A 22,320-nucleotide genomic window follows, 5' to 3' on the forward strand; every position below is an offset into this window, starting at 1 on the left:
CACGCAGGCTGGATTCGTTCTGACAAGCTACTCAACAAACAGAGTTGTGGTGGTCTAATCTAGATTTGGCTCAGTGGTGTCTGTCACTCCGTTGATTTGCTTGTATTCCAGAAACCTCCTCCGTCCGTCCAGGTAGAGCATGGATTCTGAAGGAAAGATGATTTTCAGACGTTTTCGTTTAACTGGATGTACAACTCAATGTGTAACACTGGACAACGTGCTGTCCATTTCCATATAGTCTATCACACCGGCAATAATACCTGCCAAGTTTGTAGAAAATTTGACCACGCATGTTCAAAAAGATCAAAGTACAAGAACTGGCCCTAATTAGGTCCTACCCCCAAAGTGGCCACCCCTGGGTCTGCCACAAACAAATATGAATGTACAATCACTAATGTACACATTAATCTACTCACAGTAATTCTAATTTTATAGAAGGAAGCTTTATTTGAAGATTCTCTATCTAATTTGAGGTTTCTGTGTCCCCTTGGGGTCCCCAAGCGCAGCATGGTGACCAGTGATACAAATATACGACAGTATATTCTATTATCCCTGTGAAAATATCTGCCATATTTGGTAAAAATTTGACCATGCATTTTCAAGGAGATGAAAATGTGAAAAAAATGGACCCCAGCTTCATCAATAATCTGCAAAACCATGAACTACAGAGTTGATTACCATTTGTGACCCGCTACAACAAAATGGTCCTAAAGTAGCGCACGGTCGAAGCTGTGAAAATCGAGTTTGAAGTCAGAGCATCAAAATTGGTCAAAACTTAAGATTTTCTGAATTTGACATATCATTAGAGTCTGACATGTCTTCTATCATCTGTCGAATTTTTGAAGGAAAATGATTAAAGGAAAGACCAAAAAATAGCGTTTTTCTGGGCCAAGTTTTTTTGGCGTTTCAACGAAGCAGAAACGGGTTCGAACATTTGGATTGAGCGCCACATGTAGGCTCCGCCCCTAACAACAACCAGAGTGATCTCATTGGTCAGTTTGCTGCTTGCCGCTAACCGAAGCGTGAAGCTCACACACTGCCCAGTCGACTGGTGCGTGCTAGCGGGGTGCGCTATGCATCCTGGTCACTGATTGGTCGGTGAGGAGACCGCCGACGCTGTGTTTGAATGAGCATTTCGGGGGTTGCTAGGGCTTACCTTCTATTGTCCGGAGGTGAATACTGACTTGCGTGTCCCTTGATCGTGATTGCTTCGCAAGGAGAACTTTTAGGGCGCTTTTCTCGAAACAGTGATTTCCCAGACGTCTCGACATGCTCTCTTTTAAACACCGATATCTCCGCAGCCGATTATTTTTATAAGATGTGTTATATACCAATTTAAAGCAGGAAGATTAGGAAATTGTGTCATGCAATTTTCAAATAATCGACCGCGCCCGACTTTAGGATCATTTTGTTGTAGCGGGTCACATTTTAATTGATCTCACCTCCATATGTCTTTGGCCACACCTGCATGACAGGCCGGTCAGCAGCAATGGTGAAGTGGAACACGTTGGTCGTATCGCGCTGACCGGTCACGGGATCAACCACCTCTGCATGAACTCTAATCTGCATGTAGCATCCCTCTGTGTATGCAATCTGTGATAAAAAGGAACAATGTCAGTATCTACCATGGTAAGAGTTTGTGGGTTTTCAGTATCATCACAGAAATATGTTATCACTATGAACAATTCCCATCTTTTCATGTCTTCACTCAACCTACTGTCTGGTTGAATAAAAGGTTTGCATGTTTTTCTCATTCCCATATTTGGGATATATTGCCATGTACATCAATCCTTTGTATGCCATACATCTGAATTTGACCTGAATTTTCTTTTGGACAACAGAACATAGAATACCAAAATACTTTGGATCTTACATAGTACTGATAAGAATGTGGCAATTTTCCCAGGGGCATATATACATGTAGATCTCATAAGTATGCAGCACTGAAGCTTGCAAGAATAGGAATTTATCATATGTGACTGTATTAGTGCAAACAGTCGAAAGGAACTCAGTTTCTGGTAAAAGATACCAAAATTTGAATTGTGACTATGTGACATAATGTAGATTTGACACAAATAATGTTCTACTAATTCTTGCCGCTGTATCTAGATGAAATGAGAAAAGCACAGACACACAGACAGTAGCTTTTAACTTGATTTTTTTTCCAAGGATAATAACATACAACTGTACCGCTGGAAGTTCAAAGTCTGAGGCAAAGACTAACCTCTGACAGGAAGAAGAGGAATGAACCGACTTCAACTGGTTTCCGGAACAAGATGTCGTCAATAGCCTTCATGTGGATTCTACAGTGACTGTAGAACGAGGATGAGATTTAAGCTGTAAGTTATCCATAATGTCTGAGTTCAGTGAATTTAATCTAGTGAGTTAACTACATGTAACTCTGCATCTGAGCTCTCTACTATCATAAGTGCCCATTGCACAGTGCTCACATTTGTCTCAAAGCAAAGTAACAAGAAACTCATGAAAAAAGTATGACACCACTGCATGATATGAAACATTACAGCTACTGTTTACCACTGGGAGCAGTGATTTGAAAAATGTTCGAAATATCATATTTAATGCACATGTGTCGGTGAGTTGTATCACAAAACATCCTACCATATCAAAATTTTGCAATAAAGCCTATTAAAAATATAAGGAGATATCATTATTTTTCTCAATAAACCATAAGTGCAGATGGTTTAGTCTAGAAACATTTTGATTACTGTTTCAAATTTTTACATTGGTTGTTTTTATCCCTGACTCACATTTTAGAAGTATTTTAAAGCACTCAAGCTGGGTTTTTGTTTCATCTGCAAATGGTAAATAATGCATTTAATACCATGTCTGTGAAATAAACATCTTTCTTGATCGGTTCTACTTGACTGTGAATAAACCACACTCTCAACAAAAACAAGCATGGCTGAGGTTGTTCAATAGTGCTGATCAAATGCAATAGCTTGAAAATGAGGTGTGAACTATTTGTGTTGTTTGATCAATTTGGTTATTCCTTTAGCAATTGTCTATTAATTACTCAACTGACCTTTCAACTGCACACATACTGATGCAGGAGCACAAATGTGGAATTTGAGAATACAATCACAATCATCTCAGTTAAAGGACAAGTTCACCTTCGTAGACATGTGGGTTGAGTGAATGCAGCAATATTAGTGGAACACATCAGTGAGAGTGTGAAGAAAATTGGACAATCCGTTCAAAAGTTATGAATTTTTAAAGTTTCTGCTCAGTCGTGGCTGGATGAAAAGACTACTACAGCTTGTGATGTCACATGTGTACAACCATATAAAGAAAGAATAAAGAAAATTCAACATATTTCCTTTTTTCTCGCATAGCAAAAGAACACTCAACTTTTCTCTTTCAGAAGGCAGGAGGAATAGTATTACCTTTAACGTACGTCAGGAACAAGTTGATGAAATGTGCACTTTATTCAAAAAGTAAAGTTTTGTGAAATTCTCTTTTTATTTCCCTTATATTGTTGTACGCATGTGACAGCATACACTGTAGTAGTCTTCTCATCCAGCAGTGACTGCGCAGATACTTGAAAATTCATAACTTTTGAACAAATTGTCCGTTTTTCCTCAAACTGTCACCGATATGTTCTACTAATACTAGTATTGCTGCATTCTCTCAATCCTTATGTATATGAAGGTGGACTGGTCCTTTAACCCTAAAAGGGTGGGGGGGGGGCGGAATCCGCCCCCACTCCCTCGACGTTTCGCGCTATAATTCTGTAACGCGAGAAGGCCTCGTCGCGAGGCTTCTTGACTTTCTTTGTTCAAGTCTCGTGCAACTTTTCAGACCAAATTTGCAACGTCTGCGCATACTTTTGCGAAGCCACGCTTATTTCTGTAATGGAATGTCGCCCCAAAACAGGCACAATTTTGTGATTTTGTGTACATTTCCTATGGAAAACAGTGCTCTGTCATGAAAGTCATAAAAACCTGATTATTTTTACAATTAATCACTTTCATTGATTAATTTTGTGCCCATTATGGTAGAAAAGTGGTCAGTGACAATTTCCAATGAAAAAAAAAGAAAAAACAAAAGATGAAAAACAACGAAATACATAAGAAATTCTGAAAACAATAAAATACATAAGAATTGAAATGAGTTTTGGAAGTTTTTGTGATGTACAATTGTTGAATATGCTGAAACAGATTTGCAGATCAAAAATTAGACTCTCAATGCTCTTAATTAGGCTAAAATATCATCTTGAGCTTAATTTGCATAATTAATTAATTAAAATTAGAAATTGATTGTTTCAAAAAATCTTATGACACAATCTTGTAGATTATGACGCGGGTCTCACGCATGCAAAATTTCATTGCGATCGCACCACCGATGGCTGAGATCTTGGGGGGGGGGGGGGAATTCATCCCCAGGTAAGAAAAGATGATGACATATCTTACCAGTGAAGAACTGCATTGGCAAAACTCAGCTCAAGAGCCTGTCTCATCAAGAATCCTCCAAAGATCTTGTTGTACAAATTCCGTTCCTTTTAAAAAAACAGGGAGGCAAGACGACAAGGGTTCATCAAAATTATCAAGACTATGATATCCAGGAAACTATAATCATTTTTTCTTCTAATGTGGTGATGGTAAGACACTATGAATAAGAGATGAATAAAAATTGATGTGCACAAGATATCAACCAAACATGAGCCCGTGACTTGGAAAAAATATTGATGAACATAAACTGTATGACCTATCAGGTATAACAATATTAATGCTAAAGAAAAGACCTGGAACTGGCTGGAATCTTGCTTGCAACTCTCATTCTTGATTTAAAGAACAACCTCACAAATTATATATAAATGTTTATGTAATATATCAATACAAGAACGAATACAAAATTGAGATTACATATTTCTGATCCCCAACAAGGCCAGTACTAGATGATCGAAGGCACAAATGGCAGGATTATCTTATAATTTAACAGCTGATTCATTTTTGGACATCTTGGTACTTGGTAGAACAACAAGACATTAGTCTTACAAGCATTCAACTCTGGACATTTTGACAACCATCAAACTACCTACATCCAAACTAGCACTGGTCTCTCAGAGACGCATACCTGTGGAAAGCAGATGATGACGTTCTTGAGTTTTGTGTCTTCCATCCACACAGCATCATCGGGCTTAACACGCTGGGAAAATGTGGATGACCTGATCAATCAAAATTATCAAATCTTTGGCTTAGTAAACATTAAGTCGCAAATTCACAATGGTAGTTTAGATGAATTCCATGGCTTAAAGCTTATCCATGAGCCAATAAAAATAGACAATTTTTTTCTAAAACTATGATCCCTTCCCCAACTGATGATTCCTGCCAAGTTTAGTAAAAATCCAGCCCCAAGTTTTTAAGAAGATTAGAATGTACAAAATTATGCAAATGAGTTAATTGGGTTTTTGGGCCACACCCTAGGGACCCCACTCAAGGGACCCCACTATGGGGCATCATCACTGTTTGCATAAACTATGATCCCCCCATTGATTATACCTGCCATGTTGGGTCAAAATCTAGGCACCTGCTTTCAGGAAGATGATGAAAGCTTAAAAACATGATGGAAAATAATGTGGGGTATTTCTATTTGGGCCAGGGACCTCCAGGCCCCCATGGCCCCAATAATCATGAGTACAAACTATGATCCCCTCCCTCAATCCATGATTCCACCAATTTAGTATTCATGCCACTTGTTTCCAAGAAGATGAAAATGTCAAAAATTAAGAAAATGTGCTAATATTGCATATATGGCATGAGCTGGTCCCCACCCCAGCAGCCCTGGGGGCACAACTACCATTTGCAAAAACCATCAGCCCCTCCCATCCCTCTCTCCCATAAGTGATTCCTGCCAAATTTTTTCAAAAGCCAGCCACCAGTTTTCCAGAAGATGACAATGGAGAAAAGTTTACTCATGACGGACGATGAAATACCGCACAAGATGCTCCAAATGATCATAATAGCTCACATATTTCAGCCATTCAATTCAGGTGTGCAAACAAAGCCACACAATCGAGATCTTTACTAAAGCAGGCATTTTTCCATAAGAGGAGAAAAGAAATCAACCATCTTGATGTCTAATGTACTAGGTACAGTTCGACTGCGATTGTCCAGCCCTCTCTTATCCAGACTTCTCTATATTCCAGATGCCCCCAGACAGAAGACAAAAAAAAAGAAAAGAAATGCAATTTCAAACACATTTAAAACACTACAAAACTCACATAATTTACCTACAATATTCCCTACCTAAACATGTTATAAATCTTACAGTAAAATGTTTCAATTTCATGACTATGATTTTAAGTAGGCTTGCATAAATTTCACTACTTTTGCAGTGTACACTACCTATGTAGCTAACATTGGGTTGGCAGCCTACTTGTACACTGTACTCATACACATAAACACTGTTTCTCCCATATTTCGCCAAATCACTTAACTCAATGGGCGCCAGTCCCAACATGGCTGAATAACAAAGGCTGGTTGGACTTTACCTGGAGCGCAGAGACTCCACAAATATGCGGTGGATAATCTGCCTCTCCTCAGCTGTGGGGGCGCTCTTCAGAAGGGAGACCTGATCCCGCTCCTGTCTGTCACGCTTGCGGTTGTTCCCGGCCTCCATCTCGTCCCGCTCCTCAGGTGTCTCGACGAGCAGCGGATTCACAAAAGCCGCCCTGGAGGGTGCCACATCAGCAATTAACCCGTTGAGCACGATTTGGCTCCAATTTGGGAAAATTTCATGCTGCGAATATATCATGCTTCACAGTATACAGGAACATATAAACCATATAAAAATATAGCACTATAAAACAAGGAATGATTGCATGCATTTCAATTTTGTGAATTTCACAAAAGCAAAGATTAGTGAAATTAAAATGCACATGAAAGTTCTTGTCTACACTGTATGCATTGAATGCCAGTGGCAATTCATGAAAATTTAATGCTGTGAAAAAGGCTGTGCGTAGGCTCTAATTCAAGAAAAGTTTCGTGCCGCAAAAATATTCCTAGTATGTACAACATATGTATCTATGTAGGAATGTATAGATAGGTAAATAGATATGCAGAGGAGAGACAGACAGATATAGAGAGAGACAGAGAGAGATAAAAACACATGTATTAACACATAATGTTCTACACTGAATATATTGGAGATTATCATTCGATAGGACGTGATAGTAGTAGTACTAATTTTGGAAATAGCTACCACGGTCAGAGTAGCTTAATTACAAGGAAAGTATCCATAAAAACACCCAGCATTCATAATATCCCATGCTGCAGCAGCAGTTTGCATGGACAGAGAATCTGCTCATGCACACACTTACGATTTGTTGAGAGGGTCTCTTGAGACGTTGACAATTTTGGCTTCCAAGATCTTGTCATACGAATTGTCCTCCTTTACCTGAATCAACAACAACAACAACAACAACAAAGATTTAATCATACAGACACGTTTGATCTGTAATGAGTACACACATCAAAAACATTTACAATTAACTCAGAGCACTTGAAACTTTCATAGTTTACACATTGCTGTCAGCAAAAATAGAAAATTTAAATGAGAACTTACCTGTTTGAAATTTAAATTGTCTTTTATGAGGAAGGCGAAGGAAGAGACTACGATGCATAAAGAGTAATAATAGGAGAGCCCGCACGCGCGTCCAGCAATATTAGTAGCTCCGAAAAATGTGAATACCAATACCAGCAGTCATCCTACTGCTATTGAGAACTACCTGAGATTATGAAGAAGGGTGGGAGAGGAGGGACTGTAGTCTCTTCCTTCGCCTTCCTCATAAAATACAATTTAAATTTCAAACAGGTAAGTTCTCATTTAAATTTTCTATTTTATTTCGGAAGTCTCGAAAGAGACTACGATGCATAAAGAGTAATAATAGGAGACTTTGAAGCTGGTAGTCACATTTTTTGGCCACACAGAACTGTGCCAATGACCATAATTACCACAAGGGGTACAATGTATGGCTTTACCTTTTACGATAATACCGCATGGCTGAAACCCCCATTCTCATTCCTGAGGGGTTTCGCGTAATATGTTTGAAATGTCTTCTCGTTACTCCAGCCTGCCTGTGCCAAAATCTCATGTACAGGCAGATCTTTCCTCTGGGCAGCAGACGCTGAGGCTGCTCTCGTGGAGTGTGCCAAGAACAAGCTGGTGTCAATCCCAGCTTCTGTCATAACTGTCTTAATCCATCGTGACAAAGTTTGGGTAGAAACCCTGTGATACGGTTTACAAAAACTTATTAACAGATACTTTTGGTCCTTCCTAATGATCTGAGTCCTTCTCAGATACTCTCGAAGGTATCGTACAATGCAAACTCGTCTGTCTGGAGGGTACGCTCTTAGGCTAACGACTTGGCCTGTATTACCAGGTCTGTGGCGCTTTAACAAGTCATCAATGACGAAATTGACAGAGTTGTCTTTGAATGTCATCTTGTCTATTCTCAAAGTATTCAATGTCTGCACCCGCTGTGCTGAGAGAAGCGCTAATAACATTGTCACTTTCAACGTTAGCTCTTTCAAACCCAATTCGCCTGCAGGTGATTTCCTCCTCACATAGTTGAGGACAGTTCTAACGTCCCACACCTCCGTGTAGCGTGGTCTGGGGGGTCGTAAGTGAAAGACTCCCTTCACAAATCTAGTTATTAGAGGATGAGTGCTTATGGAAAACGGACTGTCTGTGAGTGTCAGAAAAGAAGCCAGTGCACTTCTAGCAGAGTTTATAGTACCGTAGCTGGCTCCCTTATGGAACAAGTCTGAAAGAAATTCTAGTGCCCATTCCGATGAGGTCTGGAGATAGTTAATGTTGTTGGTAGTGCAGAAAACTTTCCATTTGCTGATGAAGCTATGATATTGCTGTCGTGTAGATTTCCTCCAAGAAGCTACGATGACCTTGACGGTCCCTGCACTCAATCCCTGCGACCTGAAGGGTTGGCTGAAAGCCTGCAACAGAGCAAATCCAAATGTTTGTGTAAGGGGTGGGGCATAAAAGACACAGGTTGAACAAGAAGTTGTGCATGTCTACATAGGACAAGTGGTTTTTCAGTCAGCATGTCCTGAAGTGCTGGGAACCATGATTGTGTAGGCCAGTTTGGTACTACTAACAACCCTGTGGCTTTATCTGCCCTTATCTTTTGCAGACATTTAGGGATAAGGCAGAAGGGAGGGAAAGCATAGAACCATAATGGACCCCAATCCACTGTAAATGCATCTACATTCTCTGCCGAAGGATCAGGCTGCCAAGTGATATACCTGGGTAGCTGTGCATTAAGTCTGGAAGCGAAAAGATCGATTTCAGGGAGGCCGAAATGTTCTACCACTTCAGTAAATTGGGCTTTGTCAAGCATCCACTCTGTTCGATCATTAAACTTCCTTGACATGAAGTCTGCTGTGGTATTGAGCCGTCCTGGCAAGTAGGCGGCTGTGATCCAAATCTGTCTTTCAATACACCATTCCCAAATATCATGTGCCAAATTGTTGCATTCCTGGGATCTGAAGCCCCCCATATTGTTGATATATGAGACTGCAGTTGTATTATCCAATCTAATGAGAACATGAACATTTCTCAGGTTAGAGCAAAAGGACTTCAATGCCAATCCTGCTGCAAGGGTTTCTAGATAATTTATCTCATTGTTAACAGCCTTTTCTCTTTCCACTTCATTCCATCGTCCCCCTATGTTTGTGCACATGTCTGTTGCTCCCCAACCAGACCCACTCGCATCAGTGCGCAATTCTATTGTATGCCTGGGTCTGTCGATAGGATTAGAGGTGTACCGTATGTGATCAATCCACCACTTAAGTTCCTGTTTGGCTCTACTAGATAAGCTCATTTTCCTATCAAAATGACCTTTATTGGCCTTCAATGCCAAAATCTTCTCTTTTTCCAAGATTTTGTAGTAGAGGGGCCCATATTGGGCTGCAGGAAAGGTAGCAATCAGTTTCCCTATTACTCTAGCCACTTCTCGGATAGAGGATTCTGTGGCATGCAACAGACTTGTGCACTCAGCAGTGATATCTTCCTTCTTAGATTCAGGAAGAGTAACTGTCATGTTCACAGAGTTAAGGACAAATCCCAAAAAGGTGATTTCTTTAGTGGGTTTTAACACTGATTTAGTCTGATGGACAAGAAACCCCAAGTCTTCGAGGAGATCAGTCGTAGCATCGACTGCTCTTTGAGTGCTAGCCTCACTCTTCCCAATAATGATAGTATCATCAAGGTATCCCACTACCATGTGACCTGCTCTTCTCAGATGAGCAAAAACTGGTTTGAGAAGCTTTGTGAACAAACGCGGTGCTGTACTAAGCCCGTTTGGCAGTGCGCAATATTGCCAAAGTTTGCCCTGCCACACAAATCGCAGGTATTTCCTATCCTGCGGATCAACTGGTACTGAATAGTAAGCATCCTGAAGGTCGACTGAGGCTAGCAAGCAATCTGGTGTAATAAATTGCATTGCTGTATGGATGGAATTCATTTTGAAATGCTGATAGACGTAGGCTTTTGTTCAACTCTGAGAGGTCAAGAATGACCCGAAGGCTGCCATTCTTCTTAGGGCGGGTAAAAATGTTCGAGATGAACTCCCCCACTTAATGTGAACAAGGTTCAATAACATTCTTGGCTGCCAGTGAATCAATTTCAGCTTGGATATTGGCCAAATCTTCATTCTTTACTTTGAACTGAACCAAAGGATTAACCCTTTCAAGTGGAAAACATTCAGGCTTGAATTCAAGTTTATAGCCATTCACAGCTTGTAGTACTGTGGGATCTGAAGTTAACTTCTCCCAATTACATGCATGAAGCCTCAGTCGACCTCCAACTGGATGGTCATTTACACATGAAGTGGTAGGTCTAGATTCTATAGATCTGGTATAAAATTGAGGAGTAGATCTAGAATACCGTTCTTCTAGATAAGGTAGAAATGCATCATGGTCAGTTACTGACATGTCAAATGAGCAATATGTTGAATCTATATCTCCTACCTCTTCAGAGGCGGGCTGTGAGGTGTTGGGTTACTTGTTGTGGGGAGTCTTGCTTCTGGCCTGTGGATGAGCTCTGCTCTGTGGCCGTTGCTGTGGGGGAGGTCGCGACTTCCCCTGGTAGCGCTGGTCTAAAAAAGGACGATTTGCCGTTCCATGCACGAAGCGTGAGGCTGCAGCGCTACGCGAGCCCGTCCGGCCCGCATCGCGAGCCTGCCGGCGAGCTCCGCTGTTGAAGGGCCGTCTGTACGGATAGAAAGAGCCGCTCGGACGAGAAGTATGTTTCTGCTGGGTCCTCATGACCCCAGCAGAGGCCTTATGTTGTTCTTTTAGATCTTTCATCTGTCTTGTGAGATCATCACCAAACAACAGCTGCGTGACTGGTGTAGAAGGCTTACAGAGATGCACGTATTCCGAGTTGATGTCCGGCTTAATCAGCTCCTTCCGCACGCAATTCAGTTCAAAGTGCGCATTACTCAATAGAGCAAGTGCGTCTTGCTGAGACTCGGAGATATCTCGCGCGTCGAGAGAGCGAAGAAGAGCCCCAATACCGCGAGTCAGACATTTCTGCACTCTCTGTAGTTTCAAATCACGATTACGCATGACGGACTGCAAGTGTTCCCAAATGGGAGCGTTCACTTTAGGTGTATCGAGGTGGGGGCAGTTGCTCGGTGGGGGGTATTTTTCAACCGTTTCCTCGATGGCTTTATCTTCTAGTTTGTTGCCAATAAAGTAGTTCACCGATTTTGTGATTTCCTCGTCAACTGCCTCCCCAATCCCGAGGGGGATAGCATACTTGGCTGCCAACTGTGGTAGCTGTGCAGCAGGGGGAACCTCTTCCACCCCTTCGTCAAAATCGAACGGTCCATCACGCTCTGCGTCTTCAGACGTAGACGTATCAAAATCGTCCCCAACAAAATGGCGGACGTTAGTAGGCAAGCGGGAAAATTCCTCCACTGTAGATTTCGATGTAGACGCGCCTGTATGTACCACAGCAGCACGGCTAGTGGTTTTATCATGCGATTGGGGAAGGTGTTTCACCACTTCGGCGAGGAGATTTTCAAGTTTGTCTAGACGAGAACTAACGTCCCCGGAGATAGACGCCCGATCCTCGGAAGGGGCTTTTGATACCGTAAGAGGAGCTTTTTTGGGAATTTTCTTCATCGTCTTCTTCCCTGAATCTTGAGCCTTTCCGATGCTCACATTCTTCTGTACGTGCGCCGTACCGGCATCGCCGGGGGGAGGCGCTGGTGGTGGTAACTCTGACTTCGTGGCACAGACCTCCTGTCCACGTGTAGCACATAAGCGAAGGATGGATCGTGCTGCTCTTTCAAGCTCATATTTATCGAACCACCGTAACGTTTAGGCTCGAAAGATGCGTCAAAACACTTCTCAGTAGGTTCCGGATGACCGGCGAAGCAAAATTTTCTCGCGAGAAGGAAAATTCCGGCGATGAATTTATGGAAAAATTTCAAACCGCGGAGCTATGCAGGAGAACCTCCTGTCGGCTGGAACGAACGCGAACGTATTGCTGGACGCGCGTGCGGGCTCTCCTATTATTACTCTTTATGCATCGTAGTCTCTTTCGAGACTTCCGAAATAAAATACTCAGTAGCCCGACATTTGTATCTGTTTATCAAGGTATAATGGGCAAATGTAAAAACCACAAAACATCGTTTATTTAAATGAATCAATGTCAATTGTACATATATTTGTGGTTACTATTTATATCATTGTTTTGTTATACCATGAGAAACTTCAAATTTCCATGATTTTCTAACTATATGTCAGGTTTTGATGAAATGTATACTATTTTGTCTGTCTAATTTCACTGATATTCATGAAAGGCACCTGGAACAAGGTGCAAAATCTGCACTTCAATCACAAGTGTTAACTCGTTGGGAATGAGGCCCTAGTATGCTCGGGCGAGTTGTCTATGGGAAATGCGTGTTGTAGCAAAATCAACTCATCCCCAATGGGTTAATGAAATCTCGAGGAAAGTGTACAAAGTTTTACCTGTTCAAGGTTCATTGTGACCTCTATGGATGTCCTCCCGACCCAGGACACGTGACCCGAGAGACGCAAGTCCCTATCTGGCTTGATGTCATTTGAACACAAATCTGAAAATCAACATATACACATGTTTCACCATCAAAGACAGCGAACACAAATTCTTTGCTCTATTTTTTTCCCCAACAACTCAATTTTTGAGGTATCAAAAATACACTGTGACATCCATGGCAATCTATCATTATAGTTTCTATCATAATGTACTTGCTTTGTGAACAATAATCAAACCTCAGTCTTCTAAATTTGTGTGTCATTATAAGTTTTTCTTAAGCTTCTTCTGTTCATACACAGTGTACACAAATCACTGGTGTCTATTTCTACATATATTTCAGGTTGCATCCTTTATTTGAGATAGAACATGAAGATCCCAAAACAATCATGTACTCATACATGATCATATCACAAAATCAAAATCCATATTCACATTGAAACATGTGCTTGATAAATAATTCCATTCCAATGTCCAATGGCAGCTGGAAGTTATGTGCTTAAGGAAATTATAACTTAATTCACCAATGTCATACATTTTTCTATATCTGATTTGGTATGTAAACTAGTTGAAGCCATGATTTGATGTGTTACATGCATTTATACTTATATACCATTTGATATGTTGTCACATTTCACAATACCACTACTATGGGCACCTCGTACAAGTACAGACACTTAGTCTTGATCAAGTTTTTTGGGTACCAGGGGTATTTTATTTTGTGATTATTGTTGCTGTTTTTCCAGATCCCAGGTACATGGAATTCATGCTGCAATAAAGCAATCAACAAATTTGTATTGACTTGTAAGAAATCACTTCGCTTTTTCAAAGTAGAGCTGGGGTGTAAGTACTGAAATCAGTTATTCTGGGATAAAATCTCAGATCTGAGTACGTAATTGCTGATTCTTACCTATCCTGTCGACCAGACCGGTTACAATAACGAGTGGGGAGACCTTGACGTCCCTGCTGGGTTTGGTATGCAGGTAACACAGCCAAACTTGTGTCAACACAGAGCACAGTACGCAACAACAACGACAACGAAAGGAGAATGGTTAGAGAAATGCTGGGAAGATATTAAGGCAGACTGTGATAGAGATGAAAATATAGATTTCTCCAGTGCATGGTATCATCAGGGAGGTGTTATGGATGGAGTGGCAAATTTTTGTAATTCACGCAAACACATGATTGGGTTTTAAAGCATTACAATGGGATGTCTGACATTCCTCAATGCTTCCAAGTCACACTCAGCACCATACCAGCGCCAAGACAACATATAGAGACAAATACATTTCACATTTTGCTGAATTACAAGAGCTCTGTATTCCAATGTAAAACAGTTTAGAACAGTTTAGGAAAGAATTCAAAGTTATAAACATGATTGTATTCCTGTTCTCCTCAAAATGCGTATATCGAAATAGAAAGACTTCAAAGGAGACCAGAATTTCTTTCTCCATCAGTCTTTAACACCTCCCTGGTTTCATTACTTCACTCTTCTTTTTTTTTGCCTGAACATAGGAATACATAGTTTTGTTTGTTTGTTTGTTTGTTTGTTTTTACCCAGGAAGTGGCACCAGAAAATTGTGGTTAAGCTATTTTCGTTTTTGCTTGTCAGCTGATCAGATTATTTTTGTTTGTGAGCTGATGAAATGGCAGCAGCAAAATGCCGGTAAGGCCTTTTTTTTTTCTTTTTTCTTGTCAGCTGAAGAAACCTGGAAGTGGCATGTACCAGAAAATTATACTGAAAGCCTTTTTTTTTTTTGCTTGTCAGCTGACGTCAGCAGAAAAAAACAACTGGGCCCTCCCACTTTTAAAAAAGTACCACCTGCTTGTTGATTTTTTTTTCAATCATTACTACTTACCACCAAACATATCAATGTCCTCCAGAATCCTGCCAATGCGAACACCATTGTACATGTTGATGTACTTCTCCCTGTACTGGGGGTCCGAGAGGGGAATCATGACCTCGTCGTAACTGTCTGCCATTTTCCGCGGTTCCAGCTCCGACTGGTCCCTCGCCAGGAGCCTGGTGAGTTGTGAGCGGTCATTCTTCTCTCCTGTCAGACTTGAAAAGGAAAATTGGAAAACTGAGGCTGAAGATTATGCCTTTTAGGGCATGGCGAAAGCCCAGAGTGCTTGATAAAGCATTGCTCCTGTATCTCACAGAAAGCTGCAACAAAGGAATTTTAGTTTAGCAGAGTCAGTCCATAATATGATTGGAGTGCAATTTCACACAGATTACAATAAACAGAAATGAATAATACTTAACAGAATGATTGAAGTTTGATCAACAGTAAACATTCAAGAAGAAGTTCTGAGGTTATAAGAAGTAAAGGGAATTTAAAGCCTCACATGTTTTCACAAATTAATGATATTGACATCTGGAAATTAGCTGAGGTAATGATGCCATCGACTTATAACTCTCAGATTGGTTTGTGAACATGACATCATCAATATCATACTTTTGGTCAATGATCCAGCAAGTAAAACATAGTTCTCCACTGAAAGTCATCACTGTAATTTTACAACTAGAAATGTCGCTATGGCGACTGGTATGCCTCCGCCATAATGCATGATTTTCCTAATAGGTCTAGATAGTACATGTGGACAATGTGTGATTACATTTTCACAAAACTGGCAAAATATTGAAATGACAAGTTTGTCACAAATGTGTTGAATGTTCACCTCCCTTGACCTTGGTTTAATTGGATGAAAAGGAGAGCATGTATTTGGGGATTTAAGGACTTTAACTTGACTTTGACCCATTCATACATTTATGCATTGAGTAATTTTCATGGTATCGGTATGGAGAAAGAGTGCAATTTCTGTACTGAATAGTAAATTGTTACCATGTTCATCTGGCCTTTGACCCTAAAATTCATAAGATACTAGTAATCACTTTCAGGTAGAACATGCATAAATATGCAGTAAATTTCACGATAAATTGAGCCACTTCTGAGATATGGAGGAAAAGTTAGTTCAGCACTTTCACTTGATCTTTGACCTTTTGACCTTTGAGGCAAAAAAAAAAAAAAAAAAAAAAAACTCTCCAGAGAATTTCAATTAGGTTACACATGCATACACCAAGTGTAAAAAAAAAAAATAATCCTGCTGGCATTGCATGAACATGAGGGAAATAGTAAAATTTTGAAGTGTTGCACTTGACCTTTGACCCCATGAACCCTACATTCTCTAGATAATCACTGCCAGTCAGTACATGTATATACTATGTTCCATGAAGATACCTTGAACAATTTTCCAATTTACAGAGAAAAAAAAGAAGTTTTAATACTTTTACTCTACCTTTTGACCTTTGACCTTTGACCTCATGACCCAAACTTTCACCAGAGAATCTAAATTGGGTAATACATGTATACACTAAGTTTCAAGAAAATATCTTCTGGCATTGCATAGATATGGTGGAAATAGTGAAATTTTATGTATTTGACCTTGACCTTTTGACCTTTGACCTTGAGCACGCGCACCCAAAAGTTGATAGGCACAACTTCACCCCCTAATACACATACATGCCAAGTTTCATTAGGATACCTCAACAGGTTTTGATAGTTACCTTGTCCACAAAATTCATTACGGACGGACGGAAAGACGGACGGACGGACGGAAGGACGGACGGACGGACGGACGGAAGGACGGACGGACGGACGGACGGACGGACGGACGGACGGACAACCCGAAAACATAATGCCTCCGGCACCACTTCGTGGCGGAGGCATAAAAACTTGAATGAGAACAAATGCCTTTTCTCCTTATTTCAGGTTTCAAAAGGATATATATTTAGTGATAGATTTCTGTGTAGATCCTTGAAAGATCAGTAAAGCATGCATAATCATCTCACTAAAATTGCACATGTGGTTCAATGAGTTTTATACTCATGTCCAATTCTGACAAAACATATCTCTGCCATTCCACATGATTTCACTCTATTCATTGAAGCCAACTTGGACATGGTGTGGGATCAGATCTTCATATGAAGAATCTTACATAACTTGTACTATCTTGAATGAATGCCTTGCCATTTGCATCAGACAAATATATATAACTAAGAAAATTTCTGTATAATTTCATATCTTTTTAGGTTTATATTACAAGATGGTACATACAGATGACCCTCCCCTACAAAAAAACAAACCAAAAAAACAAAAAAAACCCCAACAAATAACAGTGTTCTTCCACATGAGTGCACTGTAAACTTGATGCATTTATCTTTTGCAACATATAACCAAACATTCACCTCAACTCTGTATTATTAGATATACTTTTGGAGGTAGCATGCTCCATATTCTACTTACTTCCACAACTTCTGAGCTCCTGTTAACTCTTCCATTTTATTTTTCACTGAAAGAACAAAAGTCAAAGTGTTATGCCTTACCCTCTAAACCAAATGTATTGCAGATCAGTCACTGTAAATGCATTCATGAACATGACAATAGACTGTTTCTGTAATGTATTACAATTTATGGCTGTTTCTTATCCTACAGTCTAGCAGTAATAAAGCATTTTATTCACCTGCTCCCTCTCATTAAGTTCCATAGGCAGGAATTCACTTAGTTGTTGCTAGGTAGGGCAAGCTTCGTGGTCATGTTGGGCAAGCCTACAGCAAGTTTTGGGATCATTAAGGGCAACTTTTGTGAACAAATCATGCATAAAACCTGAATACATTACAGAACTGGTCTACAGCCATAGATTTCGTAGTGGTGACAGTGCTTAATGCAAATGAATCAGACTGGAATATTTCTTTCCCTGAGGTGTTAAATACGAACATCAATACCACACATGCAAACTGGATAAATGAGAAAAAAATATATACCTCAGGTAAAAAAAAATAAACTTATCAATTAAAAACAAAAAACAAAACAAAAAACAAAACAAAACATTGATCTGAGAAATTCCATGGGTCATCAAGAAGGAATAGCTGGTTAACTGCAAGCAAGTCAAGTTTAAATATAAAAATAAGTGTGCATTCATAAACCTGGCTAATGTGGGAGTCACAAAGGTCGTGGCTGTTTATTAATTACAGAACATTATGTCGGGTGGGGTGTAGGGAAGGAGGGAAATTCTACAATAGAAATCAGTTCAATAGCAGCTTGGCATTTCCTTAAGTTATAAAATGACATACTGACTTCTAGCAGTAAAAGGTAAGTTACAAAAGTGGTTAGTGATTTCACCTGACAGTCTGACAGATAATTTTATTACTGAAGGAAAAGAAAAAATGTATATTTCCTTCACTCTTATTTTTCATTTTTTGGGGGTAAGGAGCTGGGGTGGGTCTTTATTTCACAAATATACTATAACATATGCAAAACATTTCAGATTTGGCCAAGAGAAAACTGTAATGGCATGCAAAAGAGTGCACAAAGTTTCAACAAATCTTATTCATGCTTTAACATGCTGTGTAGTTAAATTTGTTGAATGCATGTCAGGAACACAATTCTTACTCTCTGTGATGGTAAGTGGTTGAAGGCCCGGCTTTGTGAAGGTGATGAGTCGCCTCACATGTTGATGAAACTTGCAATGGTTACTTAGATGTGGGTTGCCTAGCAACCTTGGTGAGACACCATACCTAGAATAGAAGAATAGAGATGAATGAAAGAAACAATTACTCAGTCAGAACAGCTTGTCATTTGTGTTGTAAGCCGGGTTAATGATGACGCTGACAGTCTCCAGTTGACGTTGCATAGATTTTATTGAACAAATCAAACAGTCTCAGTCTGCTGATACATATATAAACTCCGTATCATCCGCATTATCCTCAGCTACATGTTGAATACAGAGTGAATAACAGATACAGGCCTATTAACTATTCAACATAGCAGAGCTCGTAGAGAATACATTTGTATGTCCATTCTCTCTCAAGTGAAAGTGAAGAATCAAGAATCAATCAAATCTGCGTCATTATATTCACATGAAAAATAAAAGTTGCGTTGTGCCCATGCCAACCACACGCACACTGCGCCATTGGCATGGACACAACGCGCCTCAACGCATTGACGCAACAATAACATACCGCATATTTCCATTTACCACAAACTTCCCCGCGATTATATAACACAACCATGTGTTATATAATCCCAATTACATCATATTATTTTCATACCATTACACACAATAATACATAACGAAAAATTCCCCGCTCTTCACATCAAATCATTACACTTTACAGCAATTCCACACAGAGCAGATTAACAGTAGATAATTACAAAAATATGTTTCAGGAAAGCGTGTGTTCCCCGCTTTTCCAGTCAAATATACAAACGCGGAAATACTACAAAATCGAACATTATTTTTGAAATCTGCCAAAAGCTGAAACTCTTGAACCTTCCAAATTTACAGTAAATCATACAAATTCAGATACATGGCATAAAGGTTCGGGCCAAGAGAATAAGACATCAATACGTCATCTTCAGTTCCGCTTAAATTCAATGTAAAGCTCAGTTGTTCCACATTGTCAGTTATGTACAGATTCTCCGAGAAAATGGTCTATATAAGCCCAGAATAACGTCAAACGTGCCGCAACAAAACATGTTCTGCGTCGTATATAAAACCATACATTAATGTCTGTATCAATTAAGATTTATATCGAGGCACAACATACATAGACAGGTCTCTTAATACACTATGCAAATTGTACATACAACACGACAACTTCCCCGCGATTATATCATACGACCCGTATGATGATAATCTATTTTCTAAGAGTAATATTTCTCAATTACTCAATATAACACATATCAGGAAATGCAACAGTTAAAACAAGGTGAAGTCACGGAATGTTAGAATTCACTAATAACAAATATGAGCTTCCCCGCTTTAGCAAGCGAATGATAAAGATAACTTCCCCGCTTTATGTGTCATATCGTCACAGTCGACAATTTGCTCATTGACAAAACTTCACACAAATTAAGGGATCATTCAAAGCATGAATTTTTGACCAAGTATTCTCATTATCAAAAGTTTCTGACTCACTGAACAACCACTAATATTGTCAGAATGCCATGTTGTTCAGCTGCCAACAAAACAATTAAAACAATAGCTATTATAGTTCCTTCGTTTTTCCACGTAATAGTGATTTCAAATACTGTAAAAGTGGATATTTTCGCGTGACTAATTTTTCACGCTTGGCCGGGTCGGAAGAGTTTCGCGTGTTTTTAATTCCGCGGAATCAAGACATCACGCACAGGCACATATGGCAAGCAAAAATATTCGCGTGCTTTTATTTTCGCGCTAGTTTCTGGTTGCGCGAAATGCGCGAAAATTTGAACACCGCGAAAATTTCCATTTTTACAGTACTTTCATATCACTATTCCAATATCTCATTGAAAACTTCTTATCGATCACATATCAATTAAAACTACCATATTATATTGATAATCATTTCTCGCATTGATATTGCATCTCTTAAATGCGCATAGTTCCTAAGTCCATTGCTACTTGAGATGGTACACAAGTTTCAGCTGCAGTCATGAACGTATACACTGTGAGCGAATCAACTCACAACAAATTCCATGAACGGACGAATTTCTAACCGGCAGCAACCAAGCTTTCATGAAAATTCGGTCTCCAATTGGACTCCCAGGGCCCCCATACCGTTCCTTGAACATGACATCCATGCTTCCACATGTTACAGTTAGATATGCATGCCTCCCTTGTTGTTACATTATTGACAACAATGTCACCATGAGAAATATTCTCCCCTTTTGGAATTGACCGCTCCTTTGGCGCTAAGTGAGTGCTCAGTGGCTGCACTTTTGCATGCTTTTGAACATCCTGACCTTCATGTGATAATTCGGGACCCCTCTCGGTACCCTCTCCCACAGGTTTTGCAATTAGAAGCACCCCAGCATCTAAATCCTTTGCATCAACCTGTTCATCACATGACTCACGTCCATGTCCCCCAGCATCAATTTCTGCACCACCCTCATCTACATCAACGCAACCCAGAATCTGCGATCCCCCATCCAAAATATCCTTCTTCTCCTGTCCAGCTGTATCTGAGGAAAGATCTAGCTGCTGAGCAACCGGGTCAGTGAACACTCCTTGTGTTCCAGCATCAGCACTCCCAGTTTTCAACCCATCCCCCTCTAGCATACAGTCTTCACGGAGAACTAACAGTGCTTCTCTCCTAAGCACTTCAAATCGGCCTCCCCTATTTTTCATGTGCAAACGCCTTAACAAAATTCGTTCTCTCTCATCACGTGTTCCACTGACAAACTGACTGGACAGAGCTTCGTCTCTAAGCTGCCTCAGAGCCGCAGCTTCCTTCTCATCGTCTGCAGCATCTACCAATTTTGCATAAAGACGCATGAGAGCCCTACTGAAGCCTGCCAAGTCTTCATCATCACTTTGAACACGTTTATAGAACAAACATCGCAAATAGTGAGAATTCTCTCGACTAAAACACAGATGGAGAGTTTTTACAATCTCTGTGAAACTCCTCCGCTTCTCGTCAGACAGACAATAAAGAATCTCCTCTCTTGCTGGCCCCGTAAGGTTGCTCACCAAAACCCAAGCCTTCTCCTCATCACTGAAATGGAAAGGTTCAATAATAAAATTGAATCCTTCCATCCAGTTAGAAAAAGGTGTTTCAGTGCCATCTTCACAATACCCACTAAACTTTTCAATCTGAGCATGGCCTAGAGCGAGATTTACACACAACCCTATTGCCTGTCGATATGATGACGAAGAGCAATTATCACTTTGCACATCCTTATAAACAAACTGTTCGCACATGACTAATTACGCAGTTAAACTGACCAATTAAGACACGCCATTTTCAAACATGACACGTAATGCCCAAATGGCATCATATAGGTCAAAATCTGCCTGAAGTCCAATCGGTTTAAACGAAAGTTATCAAATACTTGTTCAGAGCGTGAGATGCCATCAGCTCCAACCGTCACATCCTGATCGATGTCCTGCTGCTCCTGTGGTACGCTCGCGCTGATAGACATCTACGGCAAACTCTCGATGCACCATTTGCTCCAGTCTTCAATCTGCTACCGACGAGCCTGATCATCTTGAAGTTGCCTCACAGAGTAGCGTTGCTCCACCAGAGCTGATCAACGTACACCATCAAGATCACTCCTGCATACTCCTGTCCGCTACCAAAGTGTCGTCAAAACAGCAGGTCTCCTCGGAGCGAAACGTGGATCGTTCTTCCGTCATACTCGAGGCTGTTATTCGTCGATCAGGGTTCTTCATCTCGATGAACCGTGAGAACGTCGCAATCCGCCAGGCTGTCAT

General features: G+C 40.3%; 1 protein-coding gene across 1 annotated transcript; it reads right to left on the reverse strand.

The window, feature by feature from the left end:
• Window positions 1–54: 54 nt before the first annotated feature.
• LOC139736450 (acyl-coenzyme A thioesterase 9, mitochondrial-like) lies at window positions 55–22,320 on the reverse strand. Its single transcript, XM_071647200.1, has 12 exons — window positions 22,170–22,320; window positions 20,850–21,356; window positions 14,922–15,116; window positions 13,973–14,059; window positions 13,020–13,123; window positions 7,340–7,416; window positions 6,512–6,691; window positions 5,095–5,185; window positions 4,431–4,516; window positions 2,225–2,312; window positions 1,443–1,593; window positions 55–146 (listed from the first exon to the last, which is right to left on the reverse strand). The coding sequence occupies exons 1-12, from the start codon at window positions 22,318–22,320 to the stop codon at window positions 55–57; spliced, it is 1,809 nt and encodes a 602-aa protein (XP_071503301.1).

The sequence above is a fragment of the Diadema antillarum genome, unplaced genomic scaffold (genome assembly GCF_040938485.1).
Source record: "Diadema antillarum isolate AM-2024a unplaced genomic scaffold, OU_Dant_1.0 seq00000648_RagTag, whole genome shotgun sequence".
NCBI lineage: Eukaryota > Metazoa > Echinodermata > Echinoidea > Diadematoida > Diadematidae > Diadema > Diadema antillarum.

Excerpts from the sequence above, each read along its gene's own strand:
- LOC139736450 (XM_071647200.1), bottom strand. The coding sequence starts at position 22,320 with ATGACAGCCTGGCGGATTGCGACGTTCTCACGGTTCATCGAGATGAAG. Across the intron at positions 15,117-20,849 it reads TCCCGAATTATCACATGAAG|GAGAGAAGAATGACCGCTCA; the intron begins GTCAGGATGTTC and ends CAAGTCTGACAG. Across the intron at positions 14,060-14,921 it reads GGACATTGATATGTTTGGTG|TTTGGCTGTGTTACCTGCAT; the intron begins GTAAGTAGTAAT and ends TGTTGACACAAG.